The 23,910-nt window shown below is 38.4% G+C and overlaps 1 protein-coding gene across 2 annotated transcripts in view; it reads right to left on the reverse strand.

The window, feature by feature from the left end:
• The window catches only part of adamts10 (ADAM metallopeptidase with thrombospondin type 1 motif, 10), a 54,717-nt gene extending 33,574 nt beyond the window's left edge, over nucleotides 1-21,143 (reverse strand). The window contains exons 1-10 of one of the 2 annotated variants that reach the window (XM_052564011.1): nucleotides 20,911-21,143; nucleotides 15,699-16,021; nucleotides 9,122-9,480; nucleotides 7,201-7,360; nucleotides 6,476-6,678; nucleotides 5,730-5,813; nucleotides 3,359-3,504; nucleotides 2,495-2,538; nucleotides 1,499-1,604; nucleotides 149-295 (exon numbers count right to left, since the gene is read on the reverse strand). In XM_052564011.1, coding sequence (XP_052419971.1) covers nucleotides 149-295; nucleotides 1,499-1,604; nucleotides 2,495-2,538; nucleotides 3,359-3,504; nucleotides 5,730-5,813; nucleotides 6,476-6,678; nucleotides 7,201-7,360; nucleotides 9,122-9,480; nucleotides 15,699-15,801 — 1,352 coding nt within the window. In that variant the 5' untranslated portion in view covers nucleotides 15,802-16,021; nucleotides 20,911-21,143. Of the gene's footprint in view, nucleotides 1-148; nucleotides 296-1,498; nucleotides 1,605-2,494; nucleotides 2,539-3,358; nucleotides 3,505-5,729; nucleotides 5,814-6,475; nucleotides 6,679-7,200; nucleotides 7,361-9,121; nucleotides 9,481-15,698; nucleotides 16,022-16,206; nucleotides 16,377-20,910 lie in introns of those variants that run through there. The other variant, XM_052564012.1, reaches the window with a different exon arrangement.
• Between the last annotated feature and the right edge of the window lie 2,767 nt (nucleotides 21,144-23,910).

Consider the following 23,910-nt stretch of genomic DNA (forward strand, 5'->3'; position numbering starts at 1 on the left):
AAAAAGACATTCACATCAATCATTTTTATAATCCAATCCTTTGGAAATGTATCATAGTAAAATTCAATAATGATACGGTCAGTATTTCACACTAAATCAAGTATGCCTCAGTGAAAATACAGATCTCAGACTGAGGCAGCAGACGCACTCGAGGAAGTTGGTGATGTAATCACGGCTGCAGGCAGACCAGACGAAGGGGTTAGTCTTCATGGTGATGTGGGCAGCCATCAGTTTAGCAGTCTCCTGACTGCGCACCCCACATGCATTGCCAACACCATCATGATTCATCCCAAACCTGAAAGAGAGAGATGAATGATTTTATGGAATTATAAAAATGGAATCCCATGGTCCTGGTTACAGAATGTGAACACACACACCCAAACCTATCAGCACCTCACACAAACTTATGTAATCCTACACACAGTTAAACATATGCCCCCTTGTCTAGACAGCCCCAGTGTGCAGCATCATATGGCCATTAGTTCAAAGGTACCTGGATGAACCATTATAGCCAGACCACTAATGACTTCACCACCTATGAAAACAGCTCCGAGGCCCGTGAGTTTAGCCAAAGCAACAGTATACTGAGTGACCCAGTACAAACAGAGCTCAGATCCGTACAATGATAGAAAAAAAAATGCTTTTCAACTACTAAAGTAGCAGAAATGACAAAAGAATTGCTTTTCATGGAAGTATTCCGAAGCTCGATATCAGCCAGGCGTGCCCATAAATTCATATGCATGATTAAGCTGCAGAAAGTGAATGGAATGCTGGGCCACCAAGTAAAACAATACTTCAACATCTTGGAGTGCAACAAAACCACAAATGAAAAGCCCAGCGCAAGGCGACTGGAGCCATCATAGTCTGTCGTCACTTGCTCCACTAACAAGATATAAATATCACAAGACTAAGAGAAAATATTAGTGCAGTTGTTGATAATGAGCATTATTTGTATTTAAAAGGGTCCAGTGGCTTTAGAGTTCATCCCTGAATTTAAGCCAAGTTTGTTTTGGTAGGCCGCTTAGAGTAGAGGTCAAATGTCAAATGTCAGAGTTGAGAGGCTGTGCCCTGATGACACAAGTAAAGCTGGAATTTTAGAGAGTTGGTGTAATGCTGACTTATAGTAGAGTTTTTGGAATATGTTTACTGACATAATTTTGTCACTGTTAGGTTTAGGTACATCAGGGATTCCCAAACTTTTTAAGTTAATATTTCAATAATTTAACAAACATTTGCATGCTCACATTTCTCTGACACTAATTATTGGTCACAGGAATTGGAGGTAAAAAAAATTAATATTAATATTTTTTGTAAGCATTTCATTTCACATTTTGGTATTTATTTTCATTTTAAATTTAAATTAATTATTAATTTTCCATTAATTCACAAACCCCCTGCGATTCCCTCTTGACCCAAAGTGAGCAACATCCATCAACAAAATTCAGACAGTTAAACATGCAGAAACAAAGGAACATTAGAGGAATTGGAGGAGACTCACGTGTGTCCTATCTCGTGTGCAATGGTGAAAGCAGTTGCCAGACCAATGTCTTCATTGATGCTACAGCTTCTCTCTGGCTCACACATACCGCCAACAGGTGCCAGACCTGATACAGACACACGTGTCCACACGGGCACAGTGACATGGACACACACATACACATATATGCTACAATACCATCCACCTTATTTTTAATGTAAGAGTGGGCTGGGTCTTTTTAATTTGGCTAATGGTGTCAGCAGCTTTCAGTTATTTTAGTTTTACAACTTACTGCACTTTGTTTATTCTAATCATTGCTTAGCTGTAGAGGATAATCATTTGGAAGTCCCACACATTCACAAGAAATAGCTTACTTCTGCACTGCAAAAATTAGGTGGATATGCAGATACACATATATGCAAATACTACTACAGTATTGCTGATTAGTTAATTAATCAATTAGTCTCCACAAACTAATCAATAATATCAAAGTAACCAGTATACAGTACCAATAAACCTTCGATTAGCTTTGTTAAGAACAGAGAAGAAATGAGAATTCAGACATGAATAAACAAATATTTAATGCATGCAGACAGATAACACAATTAATGATGGATTGATGTAATGATTGTTTGGATTGGTAGAATGGATGGATTGGATGATTGATTGGATTAGTAGAATGGATAGATTGGATGAATGCATAGTTTGGAAGAATGGATGGATAGGTAAGATGGATAGATTGGAAGAATTGGTAAAATGGATGGATAGATGGATTGGTAGGGTGGATGGATTGGTAGGATAGATGGACTGATGGACTGGTAGAATGGATGGATTGGTAGAATAGATGGACTGATGGACTGGTGGAATGGATGGATTGGTAGGATGGATGGATTGGAAGAATTGGTAAAATGGTGGATAGATGGATCGGTAGGATAGATGGGTTTGTAGAGTAGATGGATTTATGTATTGGTAGAATGGATGGATTGGATTACTGGATGGATTTGATAGATGTCTTACCAAGTGTTCCACAGGGTTTGTTCTTGTAGATGCAGATGTCATACCTGTAAACACACCACAGAAGTATTTATGTTTTTTTTTTAAGTTTGGGTGAATGAACAGCTTGGGTTTTTCTACACACACACACACACACACGTTTGTTTCTGTTAATTGTGGGGACTTCCCATAGACATCTTACTTTTATACTGACCAAACAATATTTTTTATCCCCTAACCCAAACCTAAACCTGCTCTTTACAGAAAACCTTTGGGGTTCTGCTCTTCACATTGTTACACTTTCAGATAAATATTTTTAAATAAATTTGTATATATTTTTTACATTTCAGGTTTTACTGTCCTTGTGTATTAGCATAAACAAGTACACACACACACACACACAAACACACACACACAGATACTAGAGCTCTGAGACAGTTCACAGACTAGACACTGTTCTGATAAGAGAGTGAAGACAATGAAAGGAAATGCTTGATGCATCCAGCAGACATACCCTCTGATATAACCTCCAATATAACAACTCAACACTTCCCACACTTTCTATTTCTCTCTGCCTCTCTCTTTCACTCTCACTCTCTATTTCTTTCTCATACTTCACATGTTATCTCTCACACTCAACTCTGATTCGCAGGAATTCAACCTGACTCCTCATTGTGTAGATTAAACCTATACCATGATTTACCATAAATCGCTTGTTCTTCCAAACACACTTCAAGTACTTTAAAGCCATTTTAAAATTATGACCTGTTGCCTTGTAGAACCAATAGAGAGCTTGTAGAGAGATGTGTTTGTGTGTGTGTGTGTGTTGAAAAAGATTTGAAAAGCATATACCAAAATAGTCAAACTTTAGATTATCTGCATGCTGACCTGGTGATGAGGACTGCTGTATCATGGTGAGCGATTCCATTGTCAGGGATGGCATTTCCATGTCCATTCCGGTGCAGGATGGACTTTTGCCACTTGCAGAAACTGTCTAAAGACTTCCCTGCATGATGGTTTACCTCTAGTGTAGGCTGGCAAAAGAGGAAAGGAAAGAGCTGGATCAGATAAACTTGGATCAGACAGTACATCCAGATTTATTACATATACATCGTACTTTCTGTGTATAATTTAATGAGTTAAACGTATGTGCATGCTGAAATGTATTTGTAGTACAGTAAGACCCTAAAAATGGATTCCCAGCTAGGTTGATATTGGACTTCTTTTTATATAACAGTTGGCAATATGCTTGTTCTTTCCACCTGAAGTATTTCAATTCTGTGCAAAAGAAAATTGCACAAATAATGATTGTTTTCAAAAAGGTTTCCTAGAACACTCCTTCTTTTTGCCATTGGTACGGTAGGCATATGGCTTATGTATATTGTCTAAACCTTAAGGTGAGATCAAATTAGCAAAAATGTCTGCCAAAAATGATGCGAGGAAAGACGGTCCATAGAGCAGCAATACATAAAGCAAGCAGTTTATAACAGTAAATGTAGTAAATTTAGTATTAAACGTTTAAAAAACATGAACACAACAAATACACTGCTAGCATGTTAAGAAAGACAGACAGTGTTTCCCTTCAACTCTGCCTGGCACCCAGCACCCAAGACGACCACAGCACCATTACCCTCGTAACCCAGGAATGCACACACTGGCATAGTCTATAAATGTATCATCCCACAATCCAGGGCTCAAGAGTCCTAACTTTCCAGGTTTCCTCTACCACAGGGGGTGGCGGGGTGTTCTCATCTGGAAACAAACCATGTTTGGTTCCACTAAAACCTTAGCGCGCCACACGGTGGTTATCTCAACACGGCTAAAACTGCACCTAATGACCGGTCTCCCATCATTTGTCAAATGACATTATGCGGAACAAATTACAGGGGGATTTATTTTTAGCTGTCTGCGTTTGGGATCATTAATGCTTCATTAAATACACCGCCAAACCCCACTCCTATCCTTTCCCTGCCCTGTGTCGTCTGTAGGATCCTGTTTGAGGTCCCGACACTGTCGGCATATTCCAAACTCGCTCATGTGGTGTCGTCACGACCTGCTCAGGACAGAGGTGGAAGCCTGAATGCACGACAGAGGCAGATTGATTGCATTTAGAAGCAGGCGGCGAGAACAGTAGCAGCACAGTTTGGCTTCCGCTTAGATTTTGCTCAATTTTTTACACATGTTTTTGGCCCCTGTACATTCATGACTGTGGCAAAATGAGAGGTCAACAATCAACAATAAGAGCAGTCATGGTAGGCTCTCTGGACACACCCAGCAGAGCCAGGTAGCAAACAGTCCAGACTTGAGTGGACTGTCTCAGCTGCCTCAGACTAGGACGCTTTTGTCTGTAAATACACAAACAAGGAATATTTTGACAGGTGAAATAAGCCAGACTAAGGCTTATATTTGTATGTGTTGGAGTGTAATAAATAATTTGTGCATAAATAATTGCAATAAATGATTTAATGGCTTTTTTGTTTACTTATGTTTCTAGTTAGCTTCATTCACATATTCTTAGAATTATAAAGTTTATGTTTCATTCGGGATTTTACAAAGTTTTTAAATACTGCACCAGGGCTAACATGAATAACAACATTTCAGATGTATTTTTAAATATTTAAAATATAAAATGTAGTGAACTTTAATAAAATGTAATAATAATCATAATACATTAATTGACACATTATATATTAATAAAATATAAATTATGAAATATAAATGGAATAATAATTAAATATTAATATTACATGTGCTGCCTAATATTTAGGGTTGCTGCTTTAAGAATTCTTTGATTGAAAAAAGTTCAAAAGATCTGTACTTTTCTAACAATCTAAACGTCTTTACTGTCATTCATGTTCAATTTAATACATCCTGCTGAGTAAGTTTTTATTCCAAAAAATATATATAAACTTACTGACCCCAAACATTTTAACAACAGTGTATATTTCTATCCTAAATCGTCAAAATGTTAAAATAATAGATGTTTTACATTTAAACAAAGTGGATACAGAATGCTTGCATTCACAATTGCCATTTTTTATACTTTTCACAAATGCAATGCGCACCAGAGGCATTTATATTTTATATAACACACCAGTGGACCAGAAACAGAAACATGTTGTGGCATTTCTTTGTTCACTTAAAATGTCCCTTTATGAATGCTAATGCATGACAGGAATTTAAAGCACACAAATGTTGTGATCAGGCAAATGTAATAAATGTACCAGACCTTTAGGCAAACATGCTTCAATAAGAGTACCTGGTCTTCCATCAGTAGAATAAGCCTCGTCACAACGATGTTCACTGCATTCCCCAGGCTAGAATCCTGGAACAGTTTGGCAACCTGACCTCCAGGGAAACAAGAAAAAACCAGTCTTAAAAACGAGACAATTGTCTGTTTTTAGACCTTTCTAATCCTGCTCTTTACTATAAAGATGGACATTTTACAGTCTACTATAAAACCAGTGCGAACTGCTGCGCTGGGGCTGCGAGGTGAGGTAATCCCTTCATTAAACACATTCCACAGGTGTGAAACTATTTGTAAAAATGCCACAAATCACCCATGGGGATTATAAATTGAAGAGCGAAATATGGATCCTCGGGGTGACAGAAGACAGTTACTTAGACAACTGGTTTTCATTTAATCATTATTCTTTGAGCCAATACAAATGACCTGGATAGGTCAAACATCCTCTGAAGATTCACTTAGTCTGTGGGACATCATTGCAGGCTGTTCATTTTAGGTCTCTGTAAGGATCTCAAGTAACCGGCAAAGAGTTTAGCAGAGTGTATATACAGCTTTCTTCTGTAAAATGAAAGCAAATGGAAACCAGAGAGTGTCCAAATAACTCCAAATAAGCACCAAAAAATCATCCTGAAAGTACCTGAACCCATATGATAGCTTTGTGGGGAACAGATCAAAATCTTAAATTGAAAAGTGACAAGATTTTTGTGTGACCTATTCTTTTAAGCATGCAAACAAGAACAAGGAGAGTTGAAGCTTACAATATTCATGACAGCCAGAATGTACTGCTCGATATCGCGACGGCCGTGATAGCTGACCATCATCTTATCGGCCACCACCAGGGTTTCCACGTAGCGTTCTCGGCTGACAGAACGCTTCAGTGGTAACTGGCCCCGTCCCATCTGGTTGGGTGAGGGCTTTATCGTTCTCTGCCACCATCCATAGCTTTTACCAGGCTTTTCATCTGAAGAGAAATGGCCACAATTGTAATGTTTGTACGTTTCCTGAAATACATTTCTGCGGCTATTAATATGTTTAAATGTAAACGAAAATAGGCAGTGTTTGATATCATATTTCGGCTTATTGTAAATACAGTAAAGAAAACTGCTGTAACCAAGGCGAGTTGATTGACGTTATCAAGTACGCTGCTATTCCATTTGCAGAATTACCGAATTCTCCCATCGTCCCTTCCCCGGGAGTTCATAAATTTGCATACAAGCTTGCATTCAGATTTGCTTCCATTCAATCAACAATTCCTGCATAAAACCAAGTTCCTGCCCAGCATTTTTTTATAATCCATTTCACTCGGATTGAAGTCACAATATGAATAAAAAGATCTGTCGCGACTTTTATTACAAAGTGACTTTTAATGTTGGGAATAAAACGGGATAGCCAAAATACCTCATAAAATGGGTTGGCGAACACAATTTTCTCTTGTCAGTTGAATTTAAAAGGTCTTTTTGTTCTTGGCATTTTTAGTTCTTACCGATGACTCCACAGGACTGGTCCATGTTTTGGTATCTTATAGACGACCGTTTGTACACCACATGGGGGCGCCCTTCTCTGCCATCCTCATTAGTGAAGTTTTGAGCAGAAACCAGGGGTTCGATAAGGTACTCCTCACCTCCAGCTACAATGACCCCTTGCTGAAAAAACAAGCTTCAGATTAGCATGAAGGGTCTGTCACTGAAATGCATGACATGCTTTTGCTTGCATGTGAAAAAGACGAAACATTGGCCTCCATGGGCAATCAGATTTTACACGCTAGATTCATTCAAGTTCCTGACAAGATCAAATCATCCCATCATTAGTCTCCCCTCTAAAATAATGAGCTTGTGCTGGGCTAATAATCCTGTATGAAATGGGAACTCATGGCAGATGGCCAAAGGATCTTAGCATGTTTCATTGTTTCCTCTCTTCATCTCTTTCAGTCACACTTTTAAAGTCCACATAATCCTGTAATGTGCTTAGTGATGCTCTTGTGGACACACTGAGCATTCCCTGATGAATTTAGTCATGCTACTCTGATCACCAATAATTAACCTGGAAGTTTCTTACCATCATCATGAGCAAGCTTAATCCTCCATGGTGTTTGGTGCACACACAATTAAAAATGGATAAATTATCGACCAGGCCAGTCGTGTATTAGCACCTGCGATGCCAGGTAGATGAATCACCCAATACTGCATCCAGGTTGTCGGATGGCATTTATCAGAGAGACTTAACACTGTACTCTAAGGGTCTGGATAAACAAGCATTGGTCTTGACTTTGTGATTTGTTTACACAGGTGTATTACCAGCTCTGGCAAGTAATGAGCAGGCCACGGCACGCCGCTTGAAACTAAATCCATCATTAGGCTCCAAAACACCTGTTTTTAGAGTTGAGCTTTACACCAGCTGGGACAGACAGACTTTAGCAACAGCTGCCCATTTCAGATCTACAAGGGCACCATGACAACTCACTCAAGTGTAGAAAGAAAGAGATTACGTTGTATAATACATCATTACTTTAGCATACGGCATTACGGATATCATCTGAGCCTCATGTCTAACAAGTGGTTTTACAGCAAAAAAGCACAATCATTTTCATTAATTTTCTTTAATATAAGCAAAAACCTGTGTTACCGTGAGATACTTACAATATAAGTAAGTAGGACAAATCCATAAATAAAATAAAATAAAATAGTTTTTCAAAAGTGCTTCAAAAGTGTAGTAACAAGACAAAAACCATTAACATTTTAAAGTGATTTTGGTAAAAAAAAAAAAAAAAAAAACACCGGTTGCTAATCTTTTCTGTCAAGTCAACATTCATTCAAAGGTTTGAGGTCAGAACGACTGACACAGTGAATGCACAATGAAGACTGACACAGAAATGAACAATTGAACCACTGATGTCACATGTATTGGTCGACCGATATTGTTTTTTTGACAGCCGATGCCGATATCTTGGAAAGTAGTGGGGCCGATAGCCGATATAAAGCCTATATGTGTGTGTGTATATTATTATTATTTTTTTATTCATATTTAAGAAATTTGAAATCATTTGAAAATGGCTTAAAAAATTATGTGTAAAATAAACATACTTATACTTTAGATGACAAAGTATTTTTCACAAAGAAATACATTTAATAAAATTTAATAAAAATATAATTAAAAAGGAAGTAACCACTGTAACCAACAGGGCACTCAGTTTTTGTGCATTGGGAATCATATTTTTCAAATAAAGCCAGGGTAACACTCATTTTACATACAGCACACTGTAAAAATGACATGAATTTGACAGTGGGAGTATGCATAAAGCGCAGCATAATTTGAAATCAGGTTTAAAGTTTAAAGCATTCAGTTAACACAAGCCGACCGTCACACAGAAAACACATGATCATTTCTGAAAATCTAATGGAGCTTACCAGGCCATTACAGTTGCTTAGAGCAACAGAACTAGAGTGAGGCTGGTGTTGTAGGTGACCCACATAGTGGCAGTTGGGCAAGTATGGGTGACTCCAAGCCAAGCGGCCCTTCTTCCAGTATTCCACACGGAACTGTCGCGAGAGCAGTCCTCCCTGCAGTGTGAGGTTGAGCAAAAGGTCAGCACTCGACGTGGAGAGCTGATAGTACAGCTGCGGCTCTGGAACGCTCTGCGTTTCCGTGCTACGCCGGTGTCTGCCATTCCTGTGAGAGGTCTCCTCTTCCGATAGCACATCCCCATGTGGCCCCACACGCACTGGGATGGCGATCTCATACTGGCCCAAGCTGGACAGAAACTCAGCTGTGGAAAGGCAACAAATGCGCTTTAGATTGAAGGATGGAAGCTGAGTTGAGTTTATACAGCTCACACAATAATCAATTAAACGATAAAAATCTTTCTCATTAAAAAGGAAAAAAGGTTTTATACACTACAGTTTGGAGTATGATTTTTTTTTGTTTTTGAAGAAGTCTCACCAAGACTGCATTATTTGTTCTTAAATACAATTATACAATATTCAAATATACAGTATATTTAAGTAACTGTTTACTATTGTAATATAATTCAAAATGTAGTTTATTCATTACACAAAACCAAACCGGTAGCTTAACAAATTTAATTTGACTAATTTTACAAATGTTTCCAAATTTTACTAATCTAATTTTACTGTCATCACTTTACAGGTGCCATCATACTTTTACAATCACATGACCAGGCCTAAATGGAATCTGCACACTCTTTTCACATTTTCTGCACCAATTTTTTTTATTTATGGGTGACCACCCTCGGAACACGATTGGGCTAGTTTTTAATAGCAATTGGGCGGGTTTTGTTATGGTAACCTGGCAACCCTAGCATGCGCCTTTACATAATACAATAGTGTAGTGCTCCAATCCGTTCTTAAAATAACAACATAAAAACATGTTGTTTATCACTTATGCAAGCGAATCATGCCTAAAGCTAAATTTTAACTGCTAAACTGTAAACACTTAACAAAACAGTAATGGTAGATATGTTAGGCCAACTGATGAGTGCTAACGTGACTAACTGATGAAACAATACAGTTTGAAAACCAAAATATGTCTACAGTTATGTCTGAATAACGACAGACAAAAGATGCTCCGTGTCTTAACCTTTAATTATAACGCAGAACAGCTGTATCACATAAGCCCCAGCCCAACTTGTCTCTCTCTACCAGGTTTTTTACTCCCTGCACTATAACTACATAAACAGCACTTTCACAATGATTAGAAAGTCTGTGCACTACACTACATTCTTTATTATTATACAAAGTAATTCGATCAACGACAGTCTACATTAATCAACACATTTTTAGGAAATAGTGGGTTCACAGCAAATTATCAGAATTATTTCAGCAAAACAGTAATGCCGTGCTTTACCTGGAAACCTAAAGCTGCATTATAGGTATACATCACATACATCACATATAAGCACAAATAAAAAAAATAAAAAATCAATTGGATATTTTGAGCACTTAATTGAAAATGTACACATAACGTACCAATCGTATTTACACGTTGTGGTTCGGAGATGCTTGTTGGTCCAAATAAAGAAGATTTGAAGCCAACGAAGATAAAAGGCAAGATTAGAGAGGCAGTCCTTGATAAAGTGACCAGCACAACAAAAGGCTTAAATTGTATTGCTGTGGAATCCTTGAACACAGTGTTTTCTCGACACAGAGAGTGTTTGTATTTCGTGGGCAGGCGGGATTATGCTAATGTGTTACCCAGTGACATATACTGGTAAAAATGTCAAATATAATGACTCATTAAGGCGATTCTGAGTCGACTCTTTCTTTTGAAAGACAATATCTTTGTTTATCATGCACTTTTTTTATTAACAACTGCAGACTGTTCACACTGAAGGATAGCTACCTTACAGACTGCAAAAGAGATGTTTTTCAAAAACCCATATGACCTTCTCTTTAGGATGCAAGGGGTGAGCCAACTGAAGTTATGCTTCTAGCTGTCAGAAATTATGCTTCTAGCTGTCAGTATCACTCCAAGACCACAAAAAAATACTACTTGTACTACTAATGTACTTTTAGGATCCAAGCAAAGGAGAACTGTTAACTCAAACCAACAATATAGCCGTAAACAAACTATTTCGAGCAGATCGCTGTCCCTTGGATCAGTTGAGGCCCATGTAAAGAGCCTCTGGTTACTAACAAGGATTTTATTCAGTTGCAGTTATGTACTCTGACCGTGTCAATTGGCGAACAAAAGAGTTCACAGTGAAACCATTGAGTAGACCACAGAGAAGAAAAGCAAGTTAGCAGCCCAAAGGCCAAGGCCTGCCTGTTGCTATGGAAATCCTGAAATTGTATACTTCCTGTTCCCGACAGCGGGCCTGGAGATTAATTGTCCAAAATTCAGCATTTGAAAAACTTGCACCCAAGGGGCGGAGACTGCCAAAGAGACAAACATCCTGAAACCAAACTAAACCCTTTTATACATTCAGATGTGAAGAAGTACACCAGGATCAGTGTCCTTAATGTGAAACAAGGTTTGTTCCATTGGTTTGTTCCATTGGTTTGTTTACTCCATCTTGCCAGTTCAAACACTGTGAGAAGGGCGACAGCAATGTCTCTTTTGTTCGGGTACAGAGGCATGAAGATGAGACTTGTGCATGACCTATATTCAACTAGACTTACTACTTTCCATAATCTCTCAAAGCTGTAGAAATACATCAGCAGACTCACCATATGACTTATATTAAATTTGGCATTGTGTACAATGGCACGAGAAGGACAAGTAACCTTAGAGAACACGGTCCATTTCATTAAGCCCTTCATAAGGAGGGAATGAAGGCTCAAACCAAGTGCTGAAAATATAAAAGATCACATCGTTCTCTCCTCACAGCAGTTACTCAGACTGGGCCACTTAATAAGACTGTCTAATTACTGAAAGAACGGCTGCTTTTGAGTCCCACATGTGTTTCCATCGTTTTTTTAAGTCTGTGCAGACTTCTAGCCTTATACACCCTACATTCTAACAGCAAATGCTGTGTAAGGTTTAAAAATTACAATCAATTGTCAAAGAAATCAGTGGTGGAGTGGTTTGGAAGTAAAAAGACTGTTAAATGAAATGTTCAAGATTACTTTTAGGACTGAACATGCAAAACAATGTGTTACCTTTTACACTTTAAACCATAAGACAATTTATTTTGTTACTTATTAACTTACTTTGTTGCTTATTTGTTACTTATTTGATTTTAAGTAACACATTTTGCCCCAAATTATTCTAGAGGGGCCATCCGTCCACTAAACCTGTACTTTAAGTCACTCTGGATAAAAGTGTCTGCAAATTAGCCAATGCAGGCCTAAAGGTAATCTAGCCTCTCTCTAAAACTTAAATCCAGACAGTCTCAATAACAGGAGCCAGAGGCACAGCTGGGTCTTATGTCAAAGCATGAAAGCGGAGCTCAAACTGTACAACACACCCAGCCCTCTGCCCGCCATCAACTGGCGCTATCTTAAATAAACATAAGTCCCACAATTGATGGAAGGGTACTCCCTGCTCTTACACCTACAGGGTGCACCGATCCTCCAGAGCCTTTGATGTGTCTTTAATCTCAACAAGGAACCCGAGAGGAGGAGGACGCCTGTGTTACTTCCCCATAAACTCCCTCGCCACGGACAGAGCACCATTAAAAGAATAAAGACTTCACTTTTGATTCAAATAAACCACCAACAGGAGCCGCCCAGGGTTTGAAAGTTTATTTTAGAAGGTTAAGGAGAACAACCTTTAATTAGGGCCGTGCGGGAAACTAAAGTGAACCCCCCCTTTTTTTAAACCAAAGTTTTCCTGTGGAAACCGGGCCGGAGAAAAAGAGAGGGAGAAGTCTGTCCACCTTTCCCAGATGTGCAACAGCTGCATCAAGTCAGCGAGTGCGCCCAGACTTGTGGAGGAGAAAACTCTTCCCCATGCCAGGCGGAGAAGTCAGTCTTTCTTGAACAGAGGCCCTGTCAGCGACTCAAAACCCATCCATATCCTGTTTGTGTACCGTCTGCCACACTGCTATTTGGACTACGAGATTTAAATATATGCCTGTGGTGACCGGTCACTGCATGTGGCGAGATTACACATAAACTTGTGCTCTGCTTTAATAACTGTACGCTACATGATGTAACCCTGGTTATAAGAGGGAAAAATGCATTATTAAGTTATTCATAGGCCAAAAAAATGACGTTTAACAGCAACTATGGCTGGTCTGCATATTTGTCCCATCCGCCTTTTGAATAAACACACAGAAACTCAGCCAGACACGCTCACACGCTTGTCCTGAACTGGACCAGACGAAGCAGTGAAGTCAAATCCACATGCTTGAACATGTTCTTATTATATAACCTTTGTATCTCTTTAAATCTTACATATTTAGAATGACTTAACAACATTAGTAAGTTGCAGGAATGTACATTTTAAAGTTGGATGTCTAAAAAAGTGCCTCATGTGACTCTCCTCAGAGAGATAACTGGGTCACTAATTGTATGAATTGAGACAGTGGTCGGTTTCATGGAAAGATGGGTCATTGAGTCTGGTTGGCTCTTGTGATCGCTAACTGACGTCGCAGTGCATCTGTTCCTGGTTGTCTAAATGGTTTGTTACTGTTCAAGGCTTGAGGCTAACAATTCATTCTGTTTTACGCTTTGATGATCTGCCATTGCTGCATCCATTGTGCAACGTGAAATGTACGGATAGTTTCTCAGGTAACTTCTACTGCAACACGAAATGTGTTTACAAGCACTTTAAAAGTTGATTTCAGTCTGACAAAAGTAAAACTTACTATTTATTAGTCAAATTGAAATAGTAGTCAGTCTTGCAAATTATGAGATATTGCTAATTATGTTTAAAGATTAGTTCACTTTCAGATTTCATATTTCCTAATTAGCTCATCCCCATGTCATCCAAGAAATTAAGCTTTTTTTTAGGAAAACGTTCCAGGATATTTCACTTCATATAGTGGACTTCAATGGTGGCCAACGGTTTGAAGGTCCAAATTGCAGTTCCAGTGCAGCTTCAAAGAGCTATACACGATCCTAGCCGAGGTATGAGGGTTTATCTAGTGAAACAAACTGTCATTTTCTAAAAGAAATTACAATTTATATAGTTTTTAGGAGTGATGTAGGCAGAAGCAGTACTGAATGCCATCTGTTTTTCTTCTCTAACTTCAAAATCGTCCAACCTTGTTTACCTTTTTTTGTAAAAGACGTTTGTAAGCACTGGGTCGGTACTTCAGGTGTGACCTCTCCAATGTGACTACATAATGCGTTAAGTCATGGATACGCAATGCGGAGCTAGTGCAAGACAAGCATTTATGGTTAAAAAGTATATACATTTATTTTACAGTACGTGTACTTACATGTACTTATAGTGTACTTACAGTGTATTTATCTAAGAAAGCTGTGGTAATACAAGGTAACTACATGGGGTAGGATTAGGTTTAGGGGTAGGTTCAGGGTTAGTACCTAGTTATTACATAGTTATTGTAATTACTATAATAAGTACATAGTATGTACATGGGGAACAGGACTGTAAAATAAAGTGCTACCTACATTTTTATTTCTATTTGTTTTTTAAATGACAGATTGTTTCTCTAGATAAGGTCTTATTTCTCAGCTGGGATCCTGTAAAGCCCTTTGAAGCTACAATGAAACTTTAATTTGGACCTTCAACCCATTAGGCTCTGTTGAAGTCCACTATATGAAGACAAATCCTGGAATGTTTCTCTCAAAACCTTAATTTATTAAAGTCTCAGCTTTTATAAAGAATATCTCTTTGGATTTAAGACTTTAGTCTTTGCAACTTCACAGATCTTCTTTATTCACCAAGAGCTTGTAGCACTCCAAAGAAAAAGGAAAACTTGAAACTGCATCACATGACCCCTTTAATCTTGCCTCTGTATAATGCATATTAAAGTTTATAACTGCAGCGCTGCTTTGTTTACAGCGGAAACCAAGGAAATGCTTAAAGTGCCACCTGCTGGCAGAGAGTGAATCTGTGTCTCATGCAGTTATTTGTTATGTAAACAAAACTGAAGTCATACAATTCTGTTTCGAATCGTGAGTTGAGTGAATAGTTACAACCATCATGTTTTTCACAAAATATTTGGCGGCAACATTGATAATAAGAAACTGAGCAGCAAATCAGAATATTAAATTGACTTTTTAAAGGGTCACGTGACATTATTGAAAAAAATTCAGCTTTGCCAACACAGGAATAAATTAAATTTTAAGATATATTAGAAAAGAAAACAGCTATTTTAAACTGTAATAATATTTCAACATATTATTGTTTTTACTGTATTTTTGATTAAATAAATGGTGTCCACGAGAGACTTCTTTCAAAACTTTTGAATGCTAGTGTATATAAGAAGCAGGATGGCAGCTGCCCACTTTAATGCAGTTTAACAGCAGCAAACGATTGCTAAAATGAAATGAACACTTATTTTTCACGCCATTTACTTAAACTTCTTTACAATAAAATAATTAGGAATCTCACCTTGAGACTGAGCAAACTCCTCAGGACTCCAACTCTCTGCCACTCCACTGGCAACCATGGCGATGATGCCAATGCAGGCCAAACTCCTCCACACCGTTTCCATGGTTACTACAGCAAGCTTCAATGCGGTGCCCAGCCCTCTGTCCCAACATGTCTTCTGTCCTCTGACGGCCCCACGCTCACCAAAGTGACGCACAGAATTCTGGAGCCATGGTGGCTTCGCTTCTATGTGGATCTTGACGCTTTGCCTCTCAGGGTTGGAGGTGGAGGATGGGCAGTTCTAAGATGTGTACAACCGAGGATCATAAAAATGAAGAGCCTCCCTATCGAAAGACACACAGGTTAGATAGATGCAAAAAGGCGGTGAGTTTCTTGGCTTAAAGGTTCTTCTCTGACCAGTCAAGCATATTGCCTTGGGAGGCTGTTGTTTGCATCCTGTTGCTAGAGCTAATCAATCATTCCTCCTTTCACATTCAAGTGGAAAGGAAAAAAAAAAACACTTTCTAACCTGGGGGCTGCTGTTTCTCTGCACTCTGTCCTTCACCGGAAGAGTGCAAAAGAAAGGAAAGCATTGTGAGGTCAGGAGGGCAAGCTGACGTCTGGGGCAGGCTATAAAACAAAATGTCCTAATCTGAGAAATAGCCTACTACAAGAGGGACTTGTGTGGCACCCCTGTTTCTAATGAGACAGGGACACAAAGAGAGAGAACAAGTCATAGAAGTTTTAAGGTGATCGCTGCATTATGCACTGGGGTTCGCATAAGTGGTGTGCAGGTGTGCATGTGCAACCAAAATAAAAAATATGTGCTGGGTAAATAAGTTCATACTGCTCATCTGAGTACAGACATAGCTGTCAATGCACCTTAACCATAGTAGATCAGTTACCTGTAATACGATATATAGTATACACACGGTATACTGCAAGCATATAGTATGATTAACATCAACATCAATAAAAGCTATCCTACCTTCTTCTCGCCTTCCTTTTTTTCTCTCGTTCTCTATATAATCCACACGCCATGCTTTCTGGGAAGAGGTAGAAAGAGATGCCATACAAGCTCTGATGGGTGAAGAGAAACCAAGTGCAGACAAAGGTAATCAAGAACAGATGGGAAATGATTTGGCAGTATAAGAATACAAGTTGCCTCCTGATGAAAAAAAGGATGAACTCAAACTCAAAAAAAAAAAGAGAAAAAAGTTTAGTGTTTAAAGGAGAGAGAAAGAGAGACAATTTGGGAAAGGGTGAGAGAAGGAATATAGAGTTTGTGCACTCATTTGTCCATCAAGGATAACTATTCCTGACTAGTACCACAAAAAAAGACAATGACCAAAGTAGTGTGCGTCTGTGTGTGTGAGGAAGTTTTGTCTAATTTCTAAGGAAAAAACGTCTTGGAAAGCTATTCGAAACCACTGTGCGAAACTCATCCAAGATTTCTGTTGCCACAAAATAAGCCATGTTAAACTGCCTGACAATATTCTACAGTCTCTTCCATTAAAAATCAAACACTCTCTGTTTTGACTGAAAAAAGAAAATAGCAGCAACAAATAGGTCAGGACCCAAAAGTGGCCTCAGAGGCTGATGCTGGTTTTAAGTTCCCCTTCATTTCCTATGGGTTGCATTGAAAAAGCTTAAGTGCAGCAAGTAATCTTAAAACACTAAGAGGTCTTTGTCCCTTACAAATAGTGATAGACTACATGCCCCTGTGCTCTCCACACCCTTTCAACCCTCCAGGCTTTTTACTGTTATTTCCTGCTTGGCAAAAGCCTCTTTACTTGCATTACCTCTTGTTAGAGACTTGTTTTATTGTGAAGTTACTAGACCGAGGTCGGTGGTTTTCATTAAAACATTGTCTTATCTAAATCTTGGCAAAGAAAGTCCAAGATTTGGTCCTGTGTTCTTCATTTGTGTGTCACGAAATACGTGGCTTTGAGGCTTGTTCAACCCGAAAGGCCAACATTATGTTGTATTGGGATCAGTAACGGGAACTTGGAACTTTATTTTTAGGGTTAATATTACTCACATACTGTAAGCATTCCTCAAAATATCCCAAAAAACGTATTTGCATACATAAGTTGCATACGTTGTTTCCTGAATAAAACACTTTACTAAGTTGCTCCAAAATAAATAAATAAACAAATAATCTGTTGGTAACTTCTTTAATATATAGTTACGGTCAATTAAATAATTCATTAATGCTGACATTATTGGAACCAAAAACACTAAGAGGAATCAGAATCAGTTCCTATTATAAATGTAAAACAATAAAACAGAAATTGTGTAAATAAGGGGAAACAACTCAACTTTTCCAGTGAATGATTCACTTGTCCATCTGTGGCCGGTTTTGTGATAAAAACACCGGCCCACAAAGCAGGAGAAGGAGCTCCAGCCACAGAGGCCACAGGAAAACATGACCTCGCAGAGCAACATCGTCTCCAAAAAATTCAGCTGTGGCCTTGAAGGAGCTGAGCTTCATAATTGGCTGCTCTTGGGGGTAAATCATAAACAAGAAGCATCTGCAAGCTACAGATGGCGTGTCGACATATGCTAAATGTGACATGAAATTTCAGGAAGGACCTTGTAAACTGTTAGCGCCGACAGGAGGTACGAGAGTATGTGTGATCTGAGACGGCAAGAAGCTTTTTGTGCTGTCAGACTACAATCGGTGGAGACTCTGAGCCATCAGGCACGAGAAAAACTCTGATAATTAAACCCATATGACAGACTGAATGTAAAGCCCTCTCTGCAATGGAGAAATCTTGGGTCTCGATCCTCTCTGGAAACTAGGCAGTCTCTCTTCATCTCCATTTGGATGAAATACAAGCAGAAAGTCTCCTCACTTAAGCTTGACACTGCACTGTAACAGTATGAAGGAGCCACAGACCACTGGCCTCCACAAACACTGTCTTACACACTCACAACAAGACTTGATTTACACAAACCAGAGGATTCAAACTGGGAAAGACCCCAAAAACGAAAAGTTGGTGTATCACACTTCTCAATTCATTTTCCGCTCGCTCTTTCAAATAAACAAAGCACAAACAAGGGAATTAAGATAATGATCACCGATGCACTGTCAGCAGAAGTGACTTATGTAACAACCGGTAATGAACTCTGAATCCATCAACAGAGACCATAATGTGAGAGCTATTCACGACCGGCTGTGGAGCATGAACAATTTAGCCAGCTCGCAAACCACACACCCCTGAACCAGACAGAGCTTACTACACCAACCCTATAAACCTACTTTGTTTTCTCTTGAAAAAACAATAGATTGTTTATTTAACGACCGAAACAATGAGCCTCTTCAGTTTTCTTATGATGTTCACGGTGTTCACCAGCAGAGGGTGGTAGTCTAGTGCAGGCCTTTTCAATCTTTCAGATGTCATGGACCCCCAAATATGATCATCCTTGTTTGTAAGGGACCCTCATCCTAAAATACAAAAGGCAGCTATATTTTTTCATGTATTTTCATGTGAATAGTATATTACAAATACATACATATCTATTACATTATTGTGTTTTACTCACTATAGTACTTGGTTACACTTTATATTAAGGTGTCCTTGTTACAAAGTAATTATTTACTTAAGTGCTGAGTAATATTAATTAACAACATTTACTTACTATATGGTTAGGGTTAGCATTAGGATTAGGGTTACTGGCATGTAATTATGCATAATTTATTGTTATTTTATGTAAAAAAAGAACGCCTTAAAATAAAATGTTACCCAGTACTTTACTGTTTCTAACTGTTAATGTATTATTTATTTATTTTAACTTATTGATTTAGGGGTTTTTTTTTTCAGTTTGAGAAACCCTGGTTCAAGATAACCAATCCTGTTAGAACAGCAGATCGAGTTCCCATACCATTAGACCCATGAATTTCCATGACTTTTACATAATTTTTTCCAGTTATTCACTATTATTACTTGAATAAGCATTTTCAAAAGCCATCATTCAAAATACAAATTTAAAACAAATGAAATAGCTAACTTTTAAATATTTATACTCACTAAAAACTTAATTTCCATTCCAATTTAGGCGGGTGTTGTGTAGAAGCATTTTTTTCTGTTTTAATATTTATAGTATTGTATGTCTTATGGATTGTCTTAAGGATGGACTGCTGAATCTCTTGTTCGCACAACAAATTTACCTACGGCTACTAATAAAGATACCTTGACCTTGACCTTGAATTTCAAGCCCAGGATTTTTATTTTATATTTATTTTATTATTTTTATATTTTATTTTATTTTGTTCTGGTAGTCACTTTGCATAAGAAAGTTCTCTGCAAATTAAGATGCTCTTGCAAGTAACTATCCTAAATAACAAAGATAAGTCTATGTCTGATATCAAAGTCTACATACAGGCCTTGTAGTTTCCAGCAGCTGCCCCAAGCTCTCTCCATCACAGGCAGATGCACACAGACAGGCATGGAGTTGTTCCAGAAGAAGCGCTCGCTCTACCTCAGCGGCACCCAAACCTGTTCCTGGAGGCCCCCCAACAACAGGCATTTTGGATGTCTCATCTGACACACCCATTTCAACTCTTGGTGCCTCCACTAACAATCTGATAAGTTGAATCAGGTGTGTTTGATTAGGGAGACGTCCAAAATGTGTATTGTTGGGGGGCCTCCAGGAACAGAGTTGGGAACCACTGCTCTACCTGACAGGGAGCAGGTCTCCTGGGCGTCCTCGTTGCCAACTTACGCATTCAAACTACATAATTTATCCAACTTTCAAAAGGCTGAGTCTCGAAAAGCCAAATAGTGCAGTGTTATGCTTGTATAATAACTATATATTTCATGGGGGAGACCGGTGCTCTGTAACTCTTCATTTTTTGTCTACCGGTCATTCCATTTGATAGCAGCTGTAATCAGGCATTAATGGAAATATTACAAGAGCAGATCATTTATTAAGTAGCCTAGGGAACTGGACGCGTTCCTCAGAGGCTCTTGGCAAAGGTTTCGACTCTGAACCCCACAGACAAAGAGATATTTCTGCTTTCTGCTAGAGTGATCACCAGCTGGTCTGACAGCGCTGCAGCCTTCATCATTTTAGTTTCATATAACTGCATGTAACAAAATGACAGCAGAATAGACTTGCATATGTGTCCCTTGTATTAAAAATGAGAATGATAACCATGCACGTTTGCAATGCATTCATTTGCTTTCTGCCATTATATAAGTTTAAAGTCGTTTGACAATGACCTTACCGTTTAATTGTATAGGAGCGGCCAATTTGACGACCCTGAGATATGCCGACCTCCGTCTGGTCTGTCGTCCTTCTTTCACACCGGGTATTTCTGCCTCATATAGCTTACTGAGTTACTCATACATACTGAGACGAGCCGGTGGACTGTGCTCTGGTGCTGCGTGGTTTCTCTGCTTCCTTCAGACTTGTGCTGGAGAAAGGAACTGAGTTCGGACTGCGATTTGATGATGTCCGATCGCGAACGAATCACTCTTTTGAACAGGTTCTTTTTAGGGATTCGATTGAGCCGATTCGCACGCGGTAAGAGAGACGCGTCTCACACTGTTCTCAATAATTCTCAACATAGTTATCTTTCATAATTCAAAACCACATTCGTTTTAACCATTTAAATAAAAGCGATAAAACTTGGACAAATGAACAACAAATCAAATTCGAAACAATTCTATAAACAAATTAAAGGGGCAGCAAGCGATTTTATCAAGCAGGAACCTCCAGCTCTCTTCGTGAAGCCAACACGGAAGGGACTTAAACTGTAATTCGTCAACTGGCCGCTAGAGGCTGGCTGCAAAAGCTAGATAGATAGATAAATAAAAAAATAAAAAAATAAATATAAATTGCTTTTTTAAAGATCTTTTTATGCGTGTGTGTATTTGTTGAACATAATTGTAGTTCCTATATTCCCTGCCTCTCTCAAATGCATCGTTTTCTACAAACTCCCTCCTTCGAACAAGCGCAGTCTGCTCTGATTGTCCAACTGATACAGTGCATTGTGATTTGCCGAACACCGCATGCACTCGTCCGAAATGTAACACCCCTCTCCATAATCATAAGCTTCATCTTTCAAAATAAATGTAAAAATAGTTAATAATGTGCTTAATTTTTCCATCAGTTCAATCCCAAAAGGGGAACAGAGCAGTGAAGTATAGTTGTGCAGTACATAAGCCATGGATGCTTTAGACAGCTGACTCCACTGTGTGAGCGTCTCACAAAACTCTGCATTTGAACAGTCAAATACTTAAACTAATAACAAAACATACTTACAGTAGCTGAATCAGAAACACCAGATTGTCGTAGCAAAGTCAGGATAACCACCTCTCCTAGGTTCACGAAATGGTCATCCATAAAATGTGTTGTTGTTCTGTTGTAAGTAATCTTAAAGATTCCTAAATGCATCTACTTTCGGAAGACCAAATAAAGTGTTTTTGCTTTCGACTAAAAACACACAGCATTTCCCTGAAGTGACTGCTTCAACACTAACTGCGGAAACCACACCTTCTTTCTTTGCGCCATTTGGGCATAATTTTAATTTATGCAGCAAGAGCTTATAATATTCCAAAGAGTAAGAAAAACTTGAAACCGCATCATATGAAGCCCTTTAAAATGTCCAACTTTACAACACTTTGAGCTTCAAAAACGCTCTTTGGAAACCTATGGGGGTGGCAAATCAGAGGGCCTTTGGGGGGCGTTCTATAGATACGCCTCATTAGTGACTGTTTCTGGGGGCCACTGTACGAAAACCATCCACCATATTGTAATGGTCAACTTGACAGCAAAGAACGGCTCAACGGCTCTGTGAGAACCTGCAGTTCTACATACAAAAGACGACGAGCTTGCTTGCTCTTGCTTGACAGGTAGATAACATCAAAAACATTGTTTTTCAATGGCTCTGTTAACACCAAAGCAGCGAGGTTGTAGAAAATAGCCGTGTCGAAGTTGGTGTAAAACCTGTTGATTCAGATCATACCAGTTCTAATATTTATTAGCACATTCATTCATATTCAGTCGTTATTTAATATTCATTAGCAATTTCATTTTTTCAATTTTCATTTTTTTCCTGAAATCCTATTGTAACAAAGGATGAATTTACTCAGGGCTCAAAAGGTAGAAATCTATATTAGTCGTTTGTCCATGTAACTCACTTTGCTAATTTCTAGTTGTTAAACTAATGGTGTTACAACAAACACTTCCTGTTCTCCCCAGCAAATACACTTGAAGCAAATCTTTTAGAATATCTCTAAAACATCCGAACATTTCGAAGAACACCGGAGTATTTCAGAACAAACGTAACATTTCTTGGAACAGTTCGAATCTTTTTAATTTGAAACGAACCATCCGAACGAGTCGATTCTTTAAAATGAACCCGACTTCCCCATGCTACAGCACTTTGTGCAAAAGCGCTCGTTTGCAGGAAGACAGACTGTGAACGCAGGGAGGAGCCACCGCAAAGAACAATCGTGCTCTGTGCGTCGCACCGTTACATTCACTTTGATGAACTCGTGCTCAGAGGAGGCCGCCTCGATCACCTGTTGGATATCGGATACCCCCCTAAACAGACCCGGATACCAGATGCGCTGTCGTCAACAGTTACGAACTCTCAGAGGAAAACGTGATTCCTTCACCTTCACATTGAAATGAAGAACAGACGTGAAATAAAAAAAAAAGAAAAGAAAAAAGGATTGGATCTTAGAAAAGAGGCTCTTTTAATCTAAAACAACATAACATTGAAGTATCAGGTTGATGCTTCATGACTTTTCCTAATCTTTTGAGAACTTATTGTAAACACAATTTTAACTTGTTAAATTTTTAGAAGGGTCCTGTTTGAGGTTTCCAAATCTCTCCAAGTCTTAAGTCTCAATAAATGCAATGTATATTCACATACGAAGAATCTTTGATCATAGTTTGTAGTGTTGCATATTTATTTGTTTTATTATAAATTTATACATAGTATTTTTGCTGAATTATTGCAGTGACATTTTTTTTTTACAAAAGTGTAAAGTTAGTTTGAAATATTTGAAATCATGTTTATAGTGTATATTGGATCAGTTAGGCCTACATTTATTTTAAAAAGTGCATGTAAAAAAAAAGCATTTACATTTTTTTTAAGAGAAAGTAATTTGAAAGTTATCATCATCATTATTATTATTATTATTATTATTACACATTTTAGATATTAGGGGTCTTTGGGAACCCAGATATTAATATAATAAAACAGACTCATCAG

The sequence above is a fragment of the Carassius gibelio genome, chromosome B8 (genome assembly GCF_023724105.1).
Source record: "Carassius gibelio isolate Cgi1373 ecotype wild population from Czech Republic chromosome B8, carGib1.2-hapl.c, whole genome shotgun sequence".
NCBI classification, from domain to species: Eukaryota; Metazoa; Chordata; class Actinopteri; order Cypriniformes; family Cyprinidae; genus Carassius; species Carassius gibelio.